General features: G+C 46.3%; 1 protein-coding gene across 5 annotated transcripts in view; it reads left to right on the top strand.

Annotated features, from left to right (window-relative positions):
* Window positions 1-13,476: 13,476 nt before the first annotated feature.
* Window positions 13,477-23,460, top strand: part of ENTPD3 (ectonucleoside triphosphate diphosphohydrolase 3) — a 35,445-nt gene continuing 25,461 nt past the window's right edge. The window contains exons 1-3 of one of the 5 annotated variants that reach the window (XM_001497906.5): window positions 13,477-13,927; window positions 14,664-14,715; window positions 18,648-18,775. In XM_001497906.5, coding sequence (XP_001497956.1) covers window positions 14,676-14,715; window positions 18,648-18,775 — 168 coding nt within the window. In that variant the 5' untranslated portion in view covers window positions 13,477-13,927; window positions 14,664-14,675. Of the gene's footprint in view, window positions 13,928-14,496; window positions 14,716-18,647; window positions 18,776-23,460 lie in introns of those variants that run through there. The other 4 variants (XM_014731766.3, XM_005600810.4, XM_070238912.1 and 1 more) reach the window with 4 other exon arrangements.

Raw genomic sequence — 23,460 nt, 5'->3', positions numbered from 1 at the left:
ATTACCATATGACCCAGCTATCCCACTACTGGGTATTTATCCAATGAACTTGAAATCAACAACACAAGGAGACTTATGCACCCCTATGTTCATTGCAGCATCATTCACAATAGCCAAGACATGGAAGCAACCCAAGTGCCCAGCGACTGATGATTGGATAAAGAAGATGTGGTATATATAAACAACAGAATACTACTCAGCCATAAAAAAGGCATAATTGTCCCATTCGCAGCCATATGGATGGACCCCGAGGGCATCATGTTATGTGAAACAAGCCCGACAGAGAAAGACGAACACCATATCATTTCACCTATATGTGGAGTATAAACAAACTTATGGACAAACAGAACAATTTAGTGGTTACCAGGGGAAGCAGGGGGGAGGGTGGGCACAAGGGGTGCAGGGGCACATTTATATGGTGCTTGACAAATATTAATGTACAACTGAAATTTCACAATGTTATAAACTGTTTAGCCCACAATAAAAAATTTTACAAAAAAAGATCCTGAGAATGTCCATCAGCTTCACCAGACTGCCAAAGGGGTCCACGGCACAAAAAACATGAAAACTAAGTGAGATGGCTATGAGTGGGAAGCGGGGGCGCAGATATCTGGAGGCTGCTGTAGCAGTCTGGTCCAGTGACAGCAGGGCGGGAAGGAGGGGGTGAAGGATAAGGGTGAAGCTCAGTCCCACAAGTGTCTGACTCATTTCCTGCCCAGTCCAGCACCTAGCACCTAGCACAGTACCTGGAACATAGAAGCCAGCAAGTCAAATTGTCAAGTGAATGGAAAACGGAACCAGCATAGGAGGCAATGGTGAAGTGGAACATGCTGGATCGGTCCAGTGAGTGGGCTTATGAGCCTAGAAAGCAGGAAGGGTCAAAGGGAAGAGAAGCTGTTGCATCACATCTGGCTGCAGTCCAGTGAGGTCTGGCCCTAGAGTAGATGTAGGAGGATGGAGACTAGCAGGGACCCTACGGAACATAAAGGGCTCATTCCCTTCTGAGCCTTCGCACAGCCCAGAATCACACATTGGTCTTAGCTTTTAATTTCAATGATCTTTTTCCAAATTTACCTTTTCTCCTTTATACGTGCGACTCTTGAACCACTCTAGAAAAGCACATTTTTCCGTCTTCCCGAATGTCTTCCACAAAAGCAGGTTGGGGCAAGGCTTTTACTAACACAGAACTTCTATTGCAAGTGACAGCTAGCGCTATAGGACACCACCCAGGCAAGATCTGGATTTGGGGTCAGAATTACAAAATTAAAGGAAAGGCAATTGGATTTTGTAATGGTTAATTTTGTGTGCCAGTTTGACTGGATCATCAAATGCCCAGATACGTGGTCAAACAGATACTGGCAGAGGAAGGAGAACTCACTCTCCGCCTGCCTGTCTGCGAGCTGGGGCATCAGTCTTCTCCTGTCTTCAGACTTGGGCTGAAATTGAAACTTGCACCATTAGGTCTCCTGGTTCTCAGGCCTTCAGACTCAGGCTAATATATCATTGGCTCTCCTGGGTTTCCAGCTTGTCAACTCCAGATCCTGGGACTTTTCAGCTGCCGTAGCCAGATGAGCCAATTCCTTATAATAAATCTCTTAATATATATATGCCCTATTGTATCTACTTCTCTGAAGAACCCAGACTAATACAGATTTTTAAAAATAATCAGATGAAAATGATCTTCTTTGTCTACAACACTTCACCTGTGAAAATGTTACAAAACCTTAAATTAAGAGAAAAATTATTTGTTCTTTGTGCTTTATTAAATTTGCTAACAAACCAAAGAATATTAAGAAAAATGGGTGTTGAATTTCAGTAGAACTTAAGTTTGGCTGTGGTGGTGGAGGTGAGGACTGTTTGGAGGGGAGCAGGGATTAGGGTTGCCTGGGGCCCGTGCTCGCATACACACGCACCTGCTCCCTTTCCTCCTCATCCACTCTTCATGACCTCTGGCAGTTTGACTTCTACCCCAGAGCTCTACCCTTAGACCTTTACTCTTGGTCATGTCTAGTCTTGTCCAAAACTCCAACATCTTTAGCCTTGAGTTGTCAAAAATAATGGAATCACAGGCAATCTGATCCACCCAATGCCTTTATTTCACAAATGAAAACACTGAGGATCCTAGAAGTCTAGAGATGTGTCCAGGGTCACATATTTGCTGGCAATTAGTGGAGACTACAAGCCAGGTTTCCTAAAACCAGCTTAGCACTCTCTTGGATAACCTGGTTGCCCCTCTGGTCTACATTCTAGTTAGCTATGAACGATCTCCAATTAGATATCCTCTATTCAACTCAGATACTATCAGCCTCAACATACAGTCAGAGAGATAGGAAGTCGGTTGTAAAAATGTTGAGTCTTAAATGGGAAACTGGGGGAAAGTATTATATAAGATAGTCAAAGAGTTTATATCCTTAATCTGTAAAAAAGCATCCTGTTCATTCGACACATTGATTGAGTGTTCACTAGGTACTCGACTGTGCTCGACATTGAGAATAAAATAGTAAGTAAAAATTGCATGGTTTCTACTTACAGGGGGTTTAGTGTCTAGTAGGCAGAGACAGACTAATCAGAAATCACCTGTTGGGAAAGGCAATTGTCTGCGGCTTCTTGTCTCCTGCACAGAAGGGCAGCCCCAGGCCTGGAAAATTTCCTTACAGAGAGATAAAGAACCCTCAGCCTGTATTGGCCATATTTCTTTGCTCTGGAATACCTTTCCCTGTTTGGGTTTGATGTGTACTTCTTTGTTCTGCTTAAGCACGAGTCAATGGCCCTCAGGTCTGCCCTCAGCTTTCTGTATTTCAGATCCCGTTGGGGGAGGAGTCGAGATCCTTCACCTGCAGCACAAGGTGGGTGCGTCAGCTGTGGGGCAACCTGGCCATGGCGGACCGACATTCACTAGTGAAGCTGATCTTGCTCTGTCTCTTCTCTATGGGAGTAAAGTGTTGTTCCATCTAGTGCCTGTGCAAGTCATATCTTTCTTGGCACCTGAAAACCATGCAGTATGTTGACATCCTGGGATTGCTGCTCCTGGTGGTAGGCAACAGATGTCACTCATTTGATAATTTGGCTCAGCAAGCAGGGGCACCAACAAAGCACACCATGGCCAGGTGGAGGTGCAAGGATTCATCAGTTCAGTCATCCTAGCATAGCATGGCTCCCCAAGGGTGACAGGCTAACTAAGGTGCTGGCTTTCCTCTGGCCACATGAGGATAAGTGTGGTGTAGACGGTCTCCCTGTCAACAGGCATGAGCTGGAGCAATGAGTGAGGATGGAGATGTGGGAGGAGGGTTCTAGAAAGAGCAAGGAAACTATACTGTGGCTCCTGGTCATCATGGCTTTCCCAAACCACCTTCGAGCTCCCACAGTATCCAAGGCTTGATGGTTAACTTTATGTGTCAACTTTGACTGGATCATGAGATGCTCGGTTATCTGCTTAAACATTATTTCTGGATGTGTCTGTGAAGGTGTTTCTGGAAAAGACTAGCATTTGAATCAGTAAACTGAGTAAAGCAGACTGTCCTCCCCAGTGTGGGTGGGAATCATCCAATTTGTTGAGGGCCTGAATAGAATAAAAAGTGGAGGAAGGGAGGACTTGCTCTCTGTGTCGGACTACTTGAGCTGGGACATTGATCTTCTCCTGTCCTTGGACAGGGACATACACCATCGGTGCTCCTAGTTCGCAGGCCTCCAGACTCAGACTGGAATTACAACCACCAGAGCCCTAGTTCTCAGGCCTTCAGTCTTGCACTAGAACTTACCCTATTGGTTCTCCTGGTTCTCAGGACTTTGAACTCAGACTGGAACTATATCACTAGCTTTCCTGAGTCTCCAGCTTGTAGATGGCGGATTGTGGGATTTCTCAGCCTCCATAATTGCATGAGTCAATTCCTCTGAATGAATGAATGAATGAATGAATATATCCTTTTGCTTCTGTTTCTCTGGAGAACCCTATACACCAGGGGTCACAGATGACATGCAAGGGAGGTCAGGGACCATGGGCAGCGAGCTCTACCCAAACTAGGTCCCTTGCAGACCTCAAGCAAGACCTGTTTTCACTCATTTCAAAATCATTGTAGGCATTGCTGAAAAGGAAACTGTTGAAATGAGGTCTTTTTCTGACGGTGAAATATGAAAACTGAAAAACAGATATGGCAGAAACCAGGGGAATCCCATGCTCTTGTTTAGCGTACCTGTTTGTTGAGGGACATTGCAAACCCAAATGTCTTGGGCCGAATGGCACAGTCTAAACAAGCTAACCACTGATGTCTGCCGCAGTGTATTTTTGTCAACATTGAACAGCACAACCAACAAGACAGAGACAGAGAAAAATCCATGCTGATCTTGATCTGGGTGGCAGGAAACTTGAGGGCCGTGATCCCTACTGTGGAGACTTCTCTAAGAGTGAGATCCCCTGGAAAACTGTCCGTGAGGCCATAACTGCCCTGCATGTGAAGGCAATAGACATTTGGTTTTATAGTCTTGCTCCTGGACAGGATGTGGACCACATAGTCCTGTCCTGGACAGCCTTGTAGATTTTCATAGGACCAGGGCTTCCTCAGTGGAAGGACCCTTGTCCCTCCTACTACCTCCAAGAATGACAGTGGGAGAGGCAATGTAGAAACTCCACTACAATACCCCGTTTTGTAGTGGAAATAGCAAAGTGGTCTCAGCCATTGCCACCAAGCAGGTCCAGATGACTGAAGCCCAGGAATAGGAAGCCACACCCAAAGGGCCGAAAAGGGAACTCAAAAGTTGCTAGAGGAATAGGAAGGAGGGGGCAGGACTGACCCACAGAGCAAGGTCGTTCTGGGTATTGAAACAGGGAAAAGACGAAACAGAAATTAATGAGTCCCCGGAAGATCTCCGCCAAAGCTATAAAGTTGAAGGGGGTCCCTCTAAGTTAGAAGTTAAAGCTCTGGTTAGAGCCATAAAAGAGCAAGAGGAGGAGAACTCGCAGGCCTGGAAAGATCTCCTGTCCCACAGAGCAGCTCTCTGGGTCCCTGAAACAGTTTGGGGAAGTGGGGACACAGAGGGGCCAAGGTTCCCTGAAGCCTGACCAGACAGTGGAGAAGACAGTCCTGACTGTGAGCATGATGAGTCAGACAGGGAGAAAGACCTTCTTTGTATGTATCTTGCCCTTACTCCTTTCAAGACAGACTATTAGTGATGGGGCCAGCCTCTGGTGGGGAGCAGTGGCCCTGTGCTCCTATGAGAGGAAAAGGGGAGAATGTGGAGTCTCAGATTTTATAGGGCTCTTGGATATTAGTGCCCAAATGATAATGTTCCCAGTCCCCCACAGGGATAGGAGTAAGTTGATGAAATTAGAAGGCTTCAAGAATGACACTGTGACCCATGCCAGGCAGGTGCTCATGCGCTTATGGGTGGAGTGTCTTGGGCCATTTCAGGTGCTGGTGGTCATGGTTCCCACTGCTGAGTGTATTGTAAGTATTGACATTGTGGCTGCTTGTGACACAGAACATCACTGACACTTCAAGGGGTATGCTTTTCACAACAAAGGATTCGAGCCATACAGCAGGTACATCCACTCCTGCCCACCACTTAAGTTACCCAGCCTTGACAGGTTATTCAATGCAAGCAGTACTGCATGCTGGGCAGAGGAAAAGATATTACATGTTGACACAGGACTTGCTGCAGGCAGGAGCATTAGGCATCACCCTGTCACAGTTAAACAGCCCAGTCTGGCCCATAAAAAAGGCCTTAGGAGCTTGGAGGCTAAGACTGGACTACTGCATATTGAATGCCAAGATGCCACCCTTGGCCTCTGTGGTACCCAACATCTTTGCCATCACCAAGGCAGTGACACTCACACAGGAGACTGATACCTGTTATTGATCTGGCTAGTGCCTTCCCCTCAATCCCTTTGTGGTTTGAAGATGAGGACCAATTTGTGCTCACATGGAACAACCCGCAGTTTACTTTTACTGTACTTGTGCGTGGAAACTTCAATCCCCCTGCAATGTGCCACCAGTGATAGGACTAGCTCTGCAATGAGCCCAATTACCCCCAGAAGTACATGTCTTCCGCTATACTGACGACATCCTCATTGCTGGCCTGACTATGAAACAAATTGACCAGTCCCTATATAAGGTCGTAGATATGACACCTAGGATGGGCTGTCAACCCTGATCAGATCCAGGGACCTGCTCAAAAATGCAGTTCTTGGGAGCCACCGAGGTCGGTAATCAGAGGAGTACTCCTGATGAAGTCAAACAAAAATTGCTGTTCTTGGCAGCCCCCACCAACAGGAAAGAAGCTCCACAGCTGGTAGGCCTGTTTGGCTATTGGAGACAACATGAACCACACCTGGATATTCTTTTGTCCCTTTTAGTCACAGCTACCTACAAGGTGGCCTTTTTTGGGTAGGACCCCCAACAAGAGCAAACTCTATAAGCCATGCAACATGCATAGGCGTGGGCCCTGTCATTAGGACCAACGGAGCTTGCCAGCCCTATGGAGCTATGCATTTTGACAACATACCCAAAGGATCGGAGCCTGTGGCTGTAAGAGACTGCTTCTGGGGTGCATAGACCCCTCAGGTTTTGGAAACCTATATTGCCAGAGATGGCTGCAAGATACACCCCCTTCAAATGGCAATACCTAGCCTGCAATTGGGCCCTAATGGAAACAGAATGCCTGACCACAGAAACACCATGTGATCAAACAACCTGGGCTGCCCACCCTCATATGGATACTCATTGATTCTACGAATAAAGTAGGACAAGCATAGCAAAACTCCACCATTAAATGGAAATGCTACATCCAAGATCAAGCCGTAGTGGGATTTCAGGGAGCTGCTTTTCTGGAGGAGGCTGAACAGCCCATAGAGAACACTCCTGTCCCTCCCTTAGCTCAGTGTAGCCCTTGGTTCAAAGACGTTCCAGCTGATGGTATGGCTCGGTTCACAGACAGATTTGTGAAACTCAAAGCTAGTGGAGTCCAGTAGGCTCCTGTGGCCATCTGCTCTAAGGATGGCCACCTTTTGACTGAGATCTCATCTGATGCTCTGATCAGGAGCCTTGAGGCCAACACCTCCCTCTCCCTCTCCCTCTTTCTCTCAGCACATTCTCATCTGGATGCTGTATACAAGGAGCTGAACTCCATGCAGTAGCGATGGCTGTGCAGGCCACTCCAACAGCAAATCCCTGCTACATATTTACAGATTCACGGGCTGATGCAAACTGGCTAGCCACATGGTGGTCCAGTGACTGGTGATTAAGGATTAGATTATTAAGGTCTCCCCTGTGTGGGAACAGGAACTGTGGCAGCAGCTTGTGGATTAGAAAAGAGACCTATTTGTCACGCTTGCTGACACCCATAGCAAAGGACCATTCAAAAGGAAACGTGAATGGAACTTGCAATCTGACCTAACATGGGCTCAACAAATCACCATGATTGTCTGTTGGGTCCACCACAGAATGTGACATGGAAGTCCACCTCATATGCAAGACTGGGCCAAGGAAAGAGGCTGAGGAAAGAAAAAAGGAAAGCCAAAGACACAACACAATCATATGACTCCTGCCAGCAAGCCCAGGTCTTGCAACATGACAAACTACACCACACCAACTGGGGCATCGGCCCCACATGAGTGTGGCAAATTGACCACATTGGACCACTAGACCCCAGTCCTGGGTTTCTGTGGTGCCTCATTACCATGGACCCATGTTCCATCATTCTAGTATGTCATACAGATATGAGAACTACTTCTGTGGCTTTAGAAAAACTCCTTTGCCATGTGTTCATATATCCAGCAGGATTACAACCCAATCAAGGCACAGCACACACTGCATAAGCTGCCCAGCAATGGCACACTCCCATGGCATAGGACGGACTTCTGCTCCCTATCACCTCCAGAGGAATGGGGTGGTAGAACAATGGAGTGGGTGGCTCGAGGAACAACTACACAAAGGCCATCAAGAAGGACAACTTACCAGGTGGTAACCCCACTCAGCAAAAGCCATTTGGACATTAAACACTGCAATCCAATGGAAGGGAAACAGGGCACTGCAACACTGTTGGGAAATACTGAGCTTGGGGTGAGCGAGGACCAGGCAGCTGCCTAATGAGACTGTGCCTGAGAAATCCCAACCTAAGTATACTCAATCATTTGTTTTCTTCTTACTTCCCACTGGAATGCATTCCCTAGGAGTGGTTTGTGGTCTGGGTCACAGTGGCGTCACTAGTAGGGCCTCCTGATTCAAACCTGGAAGCAATGCTACCTTCAGCCACCTCCCCCCGGGTCACAACAGGGACTCTGATCCCTCGATACAGGTGGGTAATATTACAGGATATGACAAGTTTGTTCAGAATGTGCCCTCCCTTCCTGGATTGGATGCCAGAGGCTGAAAGTTTCAGGTCAACAACAGAGGCAACAAGTCTCTGCAGAAGTTGTAGCCTTGGGACTGAGACAGACATCCTGAGTAGCCGTACCAGAGCAATCTTCACCCTCATCACAGGACAAGTGGAGGCCTCAGGAGGCTCCTGGAGGGGGAGAGGGACAGGAGCATTAATCTTTCCTTTTCTCATTCCTACAGATGCCTCTGCCTGTGCCTGACACAACACCCCGATTAAAATCAGTACAGCAGGGACTAGAGGTGGAAAGCTCTAACAATGGTGGATTGCAAACCCAAACTGAAGTCCCTCTTGTCTACACTCCCAATGTGATGGCCTTGTGAGTGCACAATGACTTGGACCTTCCTCAAGCCCTCTAAAACCAAGAAAACTCACTAACCTCACTAGCCAAGATGATGATGGACCTCAGAACAGGCCTTGATTACCTGCTGGCAGAGCAGCGTGGTGTTTGTGTTATTGCCAGCACTTCTTGCTGTGTATATATCAATGATTCAGGGAAAGTAGAAACTGAGCTGGAGAAGATCCATGCTCAGATGGGATGGTTATGAGCAGTACACCCGGAGTCCCCCTAGACTCATTTTTTGACCTCATCAGTTAGCTTAATCCAGGCACTTGGGGTTCCTGGTTGAAAACCATCCTCCAGGGATGTCTGATCGTCCTCCCAGGTCTGGTTCTCCTAGTGACCCTGGTAAGGTGCTGTCTCAAAATGACGAAGAGTCTCTGCAAGAAAATGGCATCCATACAGGTTGTTCAGAGGCCTGTCAGACCCAGCTCTGCCTCCATAGTCAGGGTGGATGATGGTCCTATCAGATTTCATATGCTTTATCTGCTGTTTCAGCAGCCAAGCAAGGGTCTGAGGGTGGACGGTTAGGAAAGACAATCATGTGCAGCTTCTTGCCCCCTGCATGGTTGCATAAGAGTGGCCCTGGGCCTAAAACATTTCCTTACAAAGAGATAAAGAGCTCTTATGATCTGTGTTAGGCATATCTTTTGGCTCTGGAATATCTTTCCCTGTTTGGGTTTGACATGTACTTTCTTATTTTGCTTTAGTTCATGGGCCAATGGCCCTCAGCTTTCTATATTCCAGACCCCATAAGAGAGGGGATGGGGTTCTTCTCCTGCAGCTCAGAAGGGGTACATGAAGGCCATCTCCCTGTGTCGGCCATGGGGTAAGAGCTGCTGACCACAGGGCACGACACTGGCTATTGAAGCTCATCTTGCTCTGTTTCTTCTTTGTGTGAGTAAAGTGTTGTTCCATCGAGTGCCCCTGTGAGTCATGTCTTTCCTGGCAACCTTGACACCTGCAAACCATGCAGTGGGTTGACCTCCTGGGACTGCTGCTCCTGGTAGTAGGCAACAGGTGTCACTTGCTCAACAATTACCATAATCAAACACTAGGTGAAGGAAAAGAATGCATGTTGAACAAGGATGTAACTGAGGGACTCGACCGTGTTGGATGTGTGACCCAGATGGGGGAGTGTAGGGAGGTATCAATGAAGTGACTGAGCTGAGAATGAAAGTATAAACAAGAGCTAACTAGGGAAGGATAGAAGATGGGGGAAACACTACAGGCAAAGGAAATTATGTGCAAAGGCCCTGTGGCAGGAGGAAAGACAGCATATTTGAAAAACAGAAAGAAGACTGGTGTGTCCTCAGGGCATAAAATGGATGGAGCTAAAAGAGACTGGAAAGGGAAGCAGGGACCAGACAGTGCAGGGCCTTCTAGCTCATGTTGAGATCGAGTCTGTATCCATTGAGAAATGAGTAGTACAGAAGAGTTTGCTAAGGAGGGTATTGACACACTGAGATTTGCTTTGAAGAGATGAGGTCAGTGGCAGTGGGAAAAATGGATCAGAAAGGGAGAAAGTAGACACTGAGAGATAAATGAGGCCATTGCCAACATCCAGGAGAGAGAGAATGGAAGCTTAGACCAGTCGTTCTCAACCACGGAAATTTTACCCATCAGAAGACACTCGGCCACGTCTGGAGACATTTTTGGTTGTCACACCATGTGGGTGGATGTTACAGACATTTAGTGGGTGAAGGTCAGGGATGCTACTAAATAAACAACCTACAATACACAGGACTGCTCCCACAACAAAGAATTACCTGGCCCAAAATATAAATAGCACCTAGATTGAGAAAACCTATGAGACTATGGTGACGGTGGAGAGAGAGTACATATTGGAGAGTTAAATAAGAGGTTAAAATCAGCAGTAATTAGGGGCTTGCCTGGTGGCGCAGTGGTTAAGTTCATGCGTTCCCCTTCAGATGCCTGGGGTTTGCCAGTTCGGATCCTGAGTGTGGACCTGCACACTGCTTGTCAGGCCATGCTGTGGCAGGCATCCCACATATAAAGGGGAGGAAGATGGGCAGAGATGTTAGCTCAGGGCCAGTCTTCCTCAGCAAAAAGAGGAAGATTGGCAGCAGATGTTAGCTCATGACTAATCTTCCTCACCAAAAAAAAAAATCAGCAGTTATTAATGACCCATTGATTATGATGAATGAGGGAAAGATTGCCAAAGATAACTCTCCAGTTTCTGCCTTGCTCACCTGGATGAGTGAGTGGGCCATCCACTGAGACAAGAATTGCTGGAGGAGTTGATGGTTTGGTGGGAGAGGGTGAGGAGCTCATCTTGAAATGTAGTAAACTGAGATGACTTTAAGACGTCCAAAAGAAGTCAAACAGGCAATTCTCTAGCTCTACAGCTCAAGAGGGGAAGCCTGAGCAGGACACGTGCATTTGAGAGGCTTCTGAGAATGGAACAGAAGCCATAGGCGTGGATGAAATTACCTAGGAAGAGAGCACAGAGTGAAGAGAAAAGAGGGCCCAGGACTAAGTCTTGAGAATCTCTTGGGAGAGGAGCTCAGGTCAGCAAAAAGCATTCAGAGAGCATCTAGAGAGGTGGGAAGAAAACTAGGGCATGGCACATCCCAGAGGCTTCAAGAGGGCCTGTTTCCCCGACACCCGCTCCAACACAGAGCACCACAGATCTTTTTAAGCTTTGCTAAACTGATGGGATAAAAAAAAAAAAATCTTGTTTAAAGACATCAAAGTTTTAATTGGCAACTTTGAAGTAAGTAATGAGATTAAGTATCTTTGTCATGTTTATTGGCCATTTAAATTTCTTTTGTAAATTGCCCAGTGCATGTCATTTGTCCATTTTTCTATATTAGATATTCACATTTTTTGTAGATTTGTATGACCTCAGTAAATATTACGATTTTTCACCCTTTGCTATCACATTCTTAAGCATTTCCGCACAATTTATCCTATTTCTTTTTGGATGTCTTCTTCCGTGCTATTGTTTTACGTTTTTATGGAAGCAAGATTGACTTTACTGTCCTGCTTTAATCTCATGCTAGAAGAAGCTGTTCCTTCTCAAGGATCATAAAAATGTTCTCCTCTGTTTTCTTAGGATATTAAATCCTTTTTTACATTTAAACCTTTAATCTACCTAAAATCTCTGTTTGCGTATGGTGAGTGACTGGGATTTTTTCCAAATGGTGAGCAAGTAGTTGCAACACCAGTTAGCGAATTCTTTCAGTCTCCTTTTTATGTTATCCTAAATCCCATATCGATTAGTCTGATATTGGATTGTCTCTTTCTTCTTTAGATCTCTTGGTATATTCCTGTGCCCAAACCAGGCTGTTTTACTGTGGTTTTTTGTCTGGTAAGGCAAATCTGTATTATTTTATAATCAGGAAAAACCATAAAGGTTGTGTACATATATATGTATATGTATGTGTGTTTATTCCTCCATGTGGAGGGTTGATGGGGAAGTGTGGGTGTGTGTTCTTACACATGGAAGGTTGAAGGAGACATGCTTTTGAATGACTGGGACTAGTCTGGGAGCTGCAAAGAACTTTGAGACAGTGCCTGGAGCAGAGAGTTTCCATGTAAGTCTGGAAAAATATAAGGAGAATTGGAGACTACAGGACTCTCAAAGGAGGGTGCTGCTCACACTTACGAGGCCTGTAGATTGAGGAAAGCAGAGAGGGAAGCTGGTGATACGAACTGATCTCTGCTATTTTTAGACACTAGCACCAACTCCATTTCAAGGCCCTGGAGGCCCAAAAACATTTCTCAGCTCCTGGGAAATCACTGGGGATGTTAAGGTCAGCCGTTCATTCCTTAGAGCCAACGTTACTGACTTCAGCTCTAGGTGCCGCACCAGCAGCTCTTTGAGGGTTTAGGCCCCCCTGGGTGCAGAGGGTCCCTCAGCTCTCAGTCGTATGCCTTACCTTTCATTGGCCTACAGCTTTCACAACAAATAAATCCTGTAATTCAGCAATCATTCACGGAATATCTGACACCCCCCAATGCAGACTGTGTACAAATCTCCCAGCAAGAGCTCATTTCCATCCAACTCAGGGCAAGTGACTGGTGTTCTTGTGCTTACACACACACACACTCACGTGCGCGTGCGCACACACACACACACACACAGCTTGGAGCCCTCCTCTCTGAGCTCAGAGGTCTCAAAGCAGGGGCATTCTCTGCAGGTCCTCTTATCTCAAATCTCTGGTTTGGCCCCACCTGCAAAGGACAGGAAACTAGTGGTACACCGGGCCTAGCTCTCTCTCCAGGAGAGGGCAGGCAGGCCCAGGACACAGGCTTGGACTCAGCTCTTCCTTCCAAATATTCCGAAGCCACAAGGAGGGATGGTCCAACAGAAGCCTGCTTAGGCCTCTTGCTGGGATCATTCCAAGAGTCCTTGGGGTCTCTCAGAGGGGCCACGAGGCTGCCTGCTGCTGCATTAAAAACAGACTCTGGGGGCATTTGAATCGCTATATTTTTGTTATCTTTCCTGTTTGGCGTCTTCCAGACAGTGCTTGTCCTGAATTTTGGCCTAAAGACACCCATATAAAATGGGGTATGGGAGAACACTGCTTAGTGAGCAGTGAGGATGTCCCTGGGCATGTCCACAGCAGTCTGCTACAATATCTGAGAGGGAACGTCTCTCCTGGCCCAGGTGGCCCAGGGATCAGTTTGCCTACTCACGTCACCCCCAACATTACAGGTGTTTACTGGCCTCTTCTCTACAGAAAGATGGGGCACCTGGCCGATCTGTGTCCAGCCACGGAGTGCTCCGTTTCCGTCCCGCCCTTCCCCCAACTTCCTCTCCATTTAGGCTTGGGGTGTTGCTGGAGGGAACTAAAAGAGAGAGCAAAATGTTCTTGGCCTTGACATGGGAGGAAGAGGCAGGCAGGCAGTGAACGCCTACCCCTCTTCTCCAGGTAGGCCCGGCCGGATGGTCGGGGAGGGCCGAGGCCTCGCCCCTGCCCCTCGCACTTTGGGTTCAGGCCATGGTGGAGCGAACTAGAAGAGGGAAGGTGAAGAGGTGCTCGGCCTCGAGCCAGCCCAGGGGGCGGTCCCCGGTCGCGCTGCGCCGCCCCCGCCCCGCCCCGCTCCGCCTCCTCTGCCCGAAGCCTCCTGCGCGCTGGCCGCCGGCTGCCACTGCGGCCCCGCCGGTCGCCTTCCACGGGTCGTCCGTGCGCAGGTGAGGACAGGGGACCCCGCGCCCGAGCCGCCGAGGAAGGAGCGGGAAGCTTCGTGAGTCTGAGGGCGGGGAGGGAAGGAAACGGAATCGGATTCCGCAGAGGGCGGGAGGGAGGGACTGAAGGACGCGAGCCCCAAATTCTCGGGCTGCGGGGAGGTGGTCCCTGCCAAGCCCTGAGAGGAGGACACTTTTTTACCGGGCGCCTCTGTGGGTCCGGAGATGCGCTAGGCGCATAGATGCCTTGACTGTGTCGGGGCGCAGTCCAGAGTGGGGCTGCCCAGGTCCTGGGGCGCTGGATTCCGGGGGACTCGCCATCCCCTTGGAGTTGGTCAGCCAGCAGGTCAAGGTACCCCTCCTGGGTCTTGAAAGGGCGACTCCAGGCTCGCGGATGGGGAACACGCGCAGAAACCTCCCTTGCTGGTGCGCTTTGAAGAACAGCCCTGCCTCAGCCCTGCGAATGTTAATAATAGTGGAAGATTTGTTCTGCAGGGGGTGGTGTGTTCAGCGGAAAAATCTGCAGGAAAAGATTGACTTATTTTCTGAGTTTTTTTTTTCAGTTTAAAATTTCAACTAACCCGTTCATCTTCCTTTCCTTGCATCTGGGGAGGTGACACTAGAATTTAATCCCAACTTTGGGTCTATCTCCGAAGTTCTAGGTTCATCTGTCCCCTATGAGGTTTTGGGGTGGAAAAAGTGAAGTGGGTTTGTGCTTTAACATTGTGCAAGTTTTTTGAGCTTCTTATGTCAGGGGCCGTGGACACACTGCGTTCTGTGTTCTCTCACCTGCAGCCAGGAGGAAGGATGTTCACTGTGCTGACTCGCCAACCTTGTGAGCAAGCAGGTTAGTATCTCTCAGCAGTCAGCAAGTGTGATTTTGTCAAACGTCCTGAGAATCCCAGCCTCGGTCCACAGTTGTTCATCCGTGTCCCCTGCAAATGACTGTCTCACCTCTTTGGTTTGAGACTCAGTTGCTCATCAGGCCCTCACCGCCAGCATTCCTCAGATAAAAGTAATGCTTTTCATCAAAGCCACAGAGAACAAGGACTAACATGCAGGTTCATTTGAAAGGTTTTTCCGGTTTGCATAATCCATTAATTTGGCCCTTGTGGTTTCCCTTACCCAACTGTGTGTAAGGTTTGCTTTAGAATATTGTTGATTTTGTGATGAATTGTAAAGTACTCGGATCTTTCCTCTGTTTCCATCCAAGTGTTGGTGCTGGCACAGCACCCCCAGCATTGCCCACCCCCACCATAGGTCAGCGTTGTTACCACTGATACTGCAGGCACATGTGTAGAATTCTCACACACACACACTCACACACACACACACACACTTTCAGGCTTGCCCCGCCTGCCCGCCTCTGGAGCACTTTGTGCATTTGCCCGTGTGTAGGCCCAGAAGCGTCTGGCCTCTCCACTCTCAGGTAGACACCTCGTAATTACAGTGTTTGTCCAGCCCTAATGACAGTGCAGCTCTAGGCTGCATTCCCTAAATGAAAGAAACCTCGTCTGGTCCATTTTGCTTTGTGATAGGCTTTTCGACTGGGGCAAGTGTTTGCTTAAGGTAATCATAGCTTTGTACCTGAAAACTGCTGCAGCACAGAGGATGCAGGAGGCCAGCCACGGGGCTGTGGTCAGGAGACCGCTTACATGTCACCCCCTCCCACCCCGTGGACACATGTTTTTTGGTCATGCCCCTAAATTGGGTATTCTTGTATTCCAAAAGGATATTATTTTAGGATAGTAGGGGCAATTTAAAGAATCTTCTTTTTCGTAAAAGGAAATTGTACCTAAGGGGTTGGTTTACTTTGATTGCCAGGTTTTCCCCAAACACTTTGAAATTTTAACACATATACTGTAACACACACTTACAGGCTAACTTGTTACCTTCCTTCCAGAGGACAAGTTTAACTTGGCAGATAAAACTTTTACCGTGTCTTGTTCGGGGGGAACAAATTTCTTGAATCTCTATAACTGAAATCAATATGTGCATTCTTTAAAAGTTGATGCAAAAATTTGCCTCTGTGGATAAACTGATTCCTGGCTGGTTCATGTAATGTTATCCGGAATCACAGGAAAATGATCTAGGATCCCTTCAGAGGCTCTCAAGGTCAACTCCACAGTGTTGGCCTCCCTGCAGTTGCTATCACAAACAATTCTGCAATGAGTAACCTTCTGTATAAGTCATTTTACACATGAGGGGCTAGTTCTGTGGGATAAATTCCCAGAAGTGGGATTGCAAGTCAGATGGTGTGCACATTTGCAATTTTGATAAATATTGACAAATTGCCCTCCCTTGGTGCTGCGCTAATTTACACTCCCAGTCACAAGATGGGAGACTCAAGGTGTTAAGTGACCGACCTTTGATGTCAGGAAGTGTCTGTAGCAGCATCTGTCCTGCAGGGGAATCAGATGGGGCAGAAAGAGGTAGCTGTTCTGAGCCATTGAGACCCACTGCATGACTGGACTCCCCAGGTAATAAGTGTTATGATATGACTGGATATTGAGGCTGAATCTAATTCTGTATGTTGGTATACACATCTTTTTTTTCGTCTGGGAAAATGTCTCCTAGAAATAATGAAGGAGTAAAGCATAGGTTATGTTGATCTAAAAATAAATGTCCTGGAATAGGACAGGGTCTAGCCCATTGCTGTTCAATAGAACTTTCTGTGATGATGGAATTGTTCTGTAACTACACTGTCCAAATGGTAGCCGTTAGCCACATGTGGTTATTGAACATTTGAAATGTGGCTAGTGAAATTGAGAAACTGAATTTTTTATATTTAATTTTAATTAATTTACATTTAAATGCCCAATTGGTGAGAGACATATTGGGATTCTCCAAATTCACTGATCTTTCTGTTATGCCAGTATTTATCCTATTCAGCTATTTAGGTGTCACCATTTATATTTATGCCATAATATTTCTACCAAGACTATTATTTAGTCAACATTGTAATTGAATGTCTTTTTATCTTTTAAAAAAATTAGGTATAACTTATATACACTGAAATAGGTAGATCTTCAGTTATGCCCCTAAGTTGGGTATTCTTGCTTTCCAAAAGGATGTATTTAGGATAGGGGCAATTTATCAGGATCTTTTTTGTTTTTTTAAGGGAAATTGTGCTTAAGGAGCTAGTTTACCTTGATTTTCAGATTTTTCCCAAAAAGCTTTGAAAGGTTTGGTGAATTTTGACAAAAACTCACACCCATATGCCCCACAATCCTATTAAGATAAAGAGCATTTCCGTTCCCCCAGAAAGCACCCATGTGTTCCTTCCCAGTGAATGACTGTCCCAAACCCCCGGGGCAATCACTGTTCTGATTTCTGTCACCTGCCTGTTTTAGAACTTCACATAAATGGAATCATTTCAGTGTATCGCAGTAGTAGTTTCTTTCTTTAATGTATTCGCTACTTTATTTACGAAATTTTTTTTTAAAGATTTTACTTTTTTCCTTTTTCTCCCCCAAAGCCCCCCAGTACATTGTTGTACATTCTTCGTTGTGGGTCCTTCTAGTTGTGGCATGTGGGACGCTGCCTCAGCGTGGCTTGATGAGCAGTGCCATGTCCGTGCCCAGGATTTGAACCAACGAAACACTGGGCCACCTGCAGCGGAGCGCGCGAACTTAACCACTCGGCCACCGGGCCAGCCCCTATTTACGAAATTTTTATTAGCCCACACTGGTTTGTTAAGATCCAAGTAGGGACCGGCCCAGTGGTGCAGCAGTTAAGTTCAAACACTCTGCTTTGGAGGCCTGGGGTTCACCAGTTTGGATCCTGAGTGCAGACCTACGCACAGCTTACCTAGCCATGCTGTGGCAGGCGTCCCACATATAAAGTGGAGGAAGATGGGCACGAATGTTAGCTCAGGGCCAAAATTCCACAGCAAAAGAGGAGGATTGGCAGTGGATATTAGCTCATGGCTAATCTTCCTCAAAAAAAAAAGAAAAAGACCCAAGTAAATATCTGCTCATAATCATCCAGTTAAGCAATATTAGTTTAAATTTAATGAATAGACTGGTCTATTATAACACTATATATAATTATACAATACATATATAATAATATAATTATTCAGAGCCTATATAGTTGAAGATTATTTGTATGCTTCATTTTTTTTTTTTTGCTTTTAAGTGATTGGATATAATTTATGACTTTTGATTAAAATACAAATACCAGATATTACATGGCTCCTTTGGGAGAGAACACATGGATAAGGTCTAGTTGCTCTTCATTTGTGAAGATGTAGCTGAGACCCAATGCCTTCACTATAGACACAGGAAAAATGACTGAGGTTGAGTTCTTATTGGGAACTCAAATATTTTAGAAATTCAGAAGTTACCATTTGCTTAACAAAAGTCACCTTTATAATCATTGATTATATCTGAAATACAGTATTAATTTCTTTTTATTTATCTGAGATTATTTTTAAATGAAATAAATTATATCACCTGCTTTAATAGAAAACTTCTATTTTTTTAATCTATGTTAAAACAAATGTTATTGTAAATTATCTCAGGGATGACCAGTAATATGCATAACACACTGGGAAATACCAGAAAACTAAACCAAGCATACCCTCCCTGCAAGCACTGTTTTAGTCTACTCCTTGGTGGGAAGGTAAGTGGGTATTAGAGTCCAGTTGCTGCTCCTCCTTAAAAGTGTGGGTCTCACTAAAGTTAGAGGAAGTGACTTATACACACGGTTCATGGATTCTACGAAGAAGGCCAGTACCTTGTTCTTTATGTGTCTTCTGAGTCTTTCCATTTTTAGGCCTCAAGGCTCTCTCTCGAACCCCAGCCATCGTTGCCTTGGTGTTCTTGCTTTTGAGCGTTGTGGTGCTTGTGACTATCACGGTCATCCAGATTCACCAGAAAGAGGTCCTCCCTCCAGGTCTGAAGGTGAGCGTAAAGAGTTTGGCATTGAAGGGAAGCAATGTTCTGTGACATCAATAATTCTAAAGCCATGCATTAGAAGAGAAGAAAATCCTTTCCCTCGCCTCCAGCTGGAGCCAAGGGAGGGTAGTGTAAGACCCAGGGGAAAACATCTGGAAACACGTGGTTTGTGATGTTTGAGGCTACAGATTGATAATGGTGACACCTTCTCCAAGGACTGCGTGGTCTTGCTTTGACTCCTGACTCTTAGAACCAAAGCTGGGCTTTGTAGCCAAGAATTACAGGTGGCTACGAAAGATTCACCAGCTTGTTCATTCCCCCAGACCACATAACCCTGATTGTGAGTGGAGACTAGGAAACCCAGGCCCCTCTTTTGGCCTAGTCTGGTGAACAAAAAATAAAGGACTTGAAAAGTCTCCTTGAGCCATTTTTGTGCCACATCTCTTAGATCTAGAAGTGTGCCACGATCCCTCTGACTCTACCCCCTGAAAAATTACTCGGGACCTCCTGCTCAGTTCCAGAGGCCTCTCTCAGCCCTTGATAAGTCCATCCCCAAATGGCCTGTTGGATGGTCTCTGGTAGGCTGAGACTCATATATCACCCCAGTCTTGGCTGTAAGGATGATAGGAGGTGATCCCATGAGGGACTGTCAGGTGAAAGGTGAAGAAAGTCGGTGAGACCGTCAATCATTTTGGGTAGAGGTCAGCAAACTTCTTCTGTAAAGGGCCAAACAGTACATATTTTAGGCTTTGAGGCCATTTATAGTTTCTGTTGCACATCTTTTGTTTTTATCTTCTTATGACTCTTTAAAAATAAACACCTTTCTTAGCTGGGGGGCCACTGAGGCCAAGTAATTCATCTGTTTTATTTGAATCTAATTTGGCGTTTACCCTTGGCCTCACGAGTCCTTTCTCCATCTTCTTGCTGTTAGCAACTGTTAAAAGCTATATCTGAAATAGAAGTTTTTAGAAGATAAAAAAGAAACTAATATTGCCTTGGCTCTGAGGGTGGGTTTGATCTACCATTCTGAGGCCACTTTTCTAAAGCATTAAAGTAAAATCTCCTTTAGATAATGGCATTTGGTTCTTTTATAGGACATTTTACTTAAGAATCTCAGCCTCCCATGAATAAAAAAGAAAAAGAAGAAAAAAACCCTTATGCATCTATCCAGTGGTGAGAGGAAAACAAATTATCTGGTTGTCCAAAGATACTAGCTAAGGCCTAGGGAAGCTGTTTTCCCAAGTTCCAGGCACTGCCTTCCTCTATGAACTATATAAAGTCAGGATTGAAACTAGGAGTAATGCCATCTCCTTACACTTTGTAAATTACTACTCAGTTTAGTGAGCTTTTTCCCCTGAATTATCTCATTTAAACCTTGTGTCAGCCATGGAAAGTGGACAGAGCAAGCACTGTCACCACCATTTTGCAAGTGAGGAAACATATGTTTAGCCAGTGGTTGGCAGGACCAGAACTGAAACTTGGTCCCTCCTCTTCCCAAGGCCAGGGCTCTCTTCACTTAGCGCCCAGCTCTCCTTGATCCTAAGTTCTGAATGGGGAACCCAGGAGGAGGTATTGACCTCTGATAGGAGAGCACTTCCTCCTTTGTAGAGAGGGAAGGTGGGGAGGATGGATGTAAATGCAGGAAGGTTGCTGAATTGGGGGAGAGAAGTACCTCCCAATTGAGGGGAAGGCTAATACCACTCTTAGACCTCAGAAACCACTCTTAGACCCCATATTTCAGAGAAACCAACTCTAGCTGCACTGTAGGTTTATCTCTCTCCATGGGACAAGGAAATGTACCCACTCAGAGCCATGCTTTCCCTTCTAGAATATGCTGTGGTGCCTGGGGCCCCAGAATCCAGAGTCTGTTTGAGCCTCCTCCTGAGGGCCAACCTCACCACTGGTCTGAGGGGTGGCAAGGGGGCAGCTGCTTGCAGGGAGTATAGACGGAGCACGGATGTGGGGTCTGAGCTTCCACTTTCTACAGTCAACATGCAAGTGCACAAGGCACTTCATGGATTTGCCAGGATGGGAGGAAGACGGGGCGGCGGGGAGAGCAAAGCAAAAGCCTTTATTTGTATAATTTTTCCTCAGGCCCTATGAAAGTTAGGGATGGACTGATTAAGGGAGTGCCAGCTACTGGCTTCCACTTATTCTGGGAGGTGAGAGGTAAGTCCTCTGTTCACACTGAGGGACATGGAGGACTTAGAAGACAGGAAGAGCAAACTGAGTGGAGAAACGTAGATTCCGGAGCAGTATGAAGGGCACTGTTGAAGGAGGAACCACACATATTTAATGCTGCTGTGTCAGATGGGTTCCCCTAGTGAAAGATGTGAGTGTAAGTAGGCCGCCCAGGAATGTCCGCAAGAAGCACGGGTACGGGATAGGGAAGTGAGACAGGAGGGAAGGCAGCCAGTGGAGGGCCTGTTACCTGGCAGCTTATCACTGTGGACAACTGGTTCTCCGTCCTGCTGGGCATCTCTGGGAGCCAGTGTAGAGCTCACCTCAGACTTGTCCTCTACCAAGGGATATATAGGACACCTGCCTCACAGTTATCTCACTCAAGGGCATAAATACACACCAACTTCTGTTACTCCCTGAGGGCTATGCTAACTCTCGTATTTTTGGCATACTGTGTGCTCAGGTAGGCTCAGGCCACTAGAGAAAGACTTCAGGCAGGTGGCAAGTGCATGGTTGCACATCGCAGTGGCAAGGTCACAGGGATTGTGAGCAGGGAACCCTCAGTGACTGTTCCATGCTGATACGATTATTATTATCCCCATTTTGCATATGAGAAAACAGGAACAGAAAGGGCAAATAGCTTCCCATAGTTAACCAGATCGGAAGTAGCAGAACTGGTATAGAAGGAAGAAAAGAGAACCACAAACCTTGGCTTTGAGCAAGGGTTTGGAAGGAGTAGAAGACTCACCCTCACCAATTAGCAGACAGTTCAAAGAGAGGATTTTTAATCTCTTCAGATTCTTGTTATCAGGCCCCAGTCACAGTTGTAGGGCACAGGAAGTTGTATAACATTGGAATATTGGCTCAGAAAGCCCACTCCGCTTAATTGAGTGGATTCAATGTGAGAACAGACAGATGTTCTGGGCCAGTTGGACCAGGAGCAGAATGACAGCTTGGAAGAGAGCATTCCACGAGCGGCTTTGCTCAGGTGCTGAGGTCGCTCTTTCCCTTTGTTCTGCAGTACGTGCTAGGGACAGAAAGGGCCATTGTGGAGGTGAAGCTGAATGGATCTAAGGGCTTCTTTACTGTTAGGTTTATGTTTTCATACTCTGAACCTTGTTTTGCTTTTGTGTGCAGCTGGCAGTTGGTTATGAGGGGCCAGCTCCACAGTGGCCTATCTGGAGGGCCCTGGAAGGTTCCTCAAGACCCTCATGCAAGGTCATGATATCTGGCTATTAAATCCAACCGTGGCTTCCCTAACCTGGTTTATCTGAGTTTAAGAGCAGAACTATTAAAACTTAGTTAAGGCTCGAAATGTCCCCATTCTCTTTTTCATTGTTACTGGTCTGACCTGCTCTACCAGCTTGAAGATGAAACATGGTAACGTCGCTTTTATTTTTCACTCAGGCCCCCACCCACTTTATTATTATTAAGTCCCATATCTTCCTCTTGAGGCTTCCCCCTCCTCACCCCTAATCACAGTTGTCCAGAAGCCTGGAGCTTCTCAGACCAATATTGTCAAGACCCCATTACTATTACCTCTTGCAGCTACACAGTGTCACTGTTGAAAAGAGGCCTGCATGGTCTCATGGTTTGAGGGATGCAGCTTTTCTGCCATGACCTGCTCAAGTCACATTAGATCCCCGTCTTGGGTCACACTCCCATGCTCAGCCATTAGTCTGCAAAGCACAGCCACTGCGCCAGCCTCTATTAAAACCGTTCCCTTCTAACCCTCATCCATTCTCAGTTGTTGGCCTGGATCCATGCCTGGTGGCTCACCCTGGTTTACCACTTGGAGAGCAAGAGGTGGACAATTGGTTTCTTCCTTTTCAGAAAGCCCTGGCTCCCTATTCCAATTGGTCCACCTCTTTTCCAGCCAGATTTGCACTCCACTTAACAAAGAGTTTGCCTTCGAGGGACTTTTTGTCTGAACAAAGAAAGTCTGACATACCAGTCACCTTGTTACTAAGCGGTCAGCCCATTAGACTTGGTTTCCTTGGAGCTCAGTGAAAGTGTGGGGGCTATGCGTACACGTGTGAAAGTCAGTTAGACCGAGGCTTGATCCCAAGTCTGTGACCTTGGGCAATTATTTACCTTGGTGAGCCTCAGTTTCTTCATCTGTCACGTGGGGTAATGATAATACCTGCCTTAGAAATGCAACACTGAAGCATTCTGTGCAGGGCCTGGCATATTATAAGTACTCAACAAATGTTTATTACTCCTGCTATTGTTATTATAGTAATGGTAATAGTGATAATAATAATAAACAAATCTAAGAACGCTGATCTTCTGACCTTTGCTTTTGCTTTTGTTAAAAGTTCACACAGTCCTTAAGTTTTGGACCACAGGGTTCATATGGAAGGCTGTTTCCTTTTGGTTAACCCAGAGTGTGTCTTCACTTCCACATTCTAGCTGTGTTTTTTCTGACACTGCATTAGGCAGAGGGTTACTTATCCCTTTTCATCCAAGCATCACCCACCTAGCTGAACTGAATGAAGTTCATTCCTTCC

Source organism: Equus caballus, chromosome 16, assembly GCF_041296265.1.
Source record: "Equus caballus isolate H_3958 breed thoroughbred chromosome 16, TB-T2T, whole genome shotgun sequence".
NCBI lineage: Eukaryota > Metazoa > Chordata > Mammalia > Perissodactyla > Equidae > Equus > Equus caballus.
The sequence above is the reverse complement of the archived record's forward strand: the minus strand, read 5'-3'. Positions and strand labels throughout refer to the sequence as shown.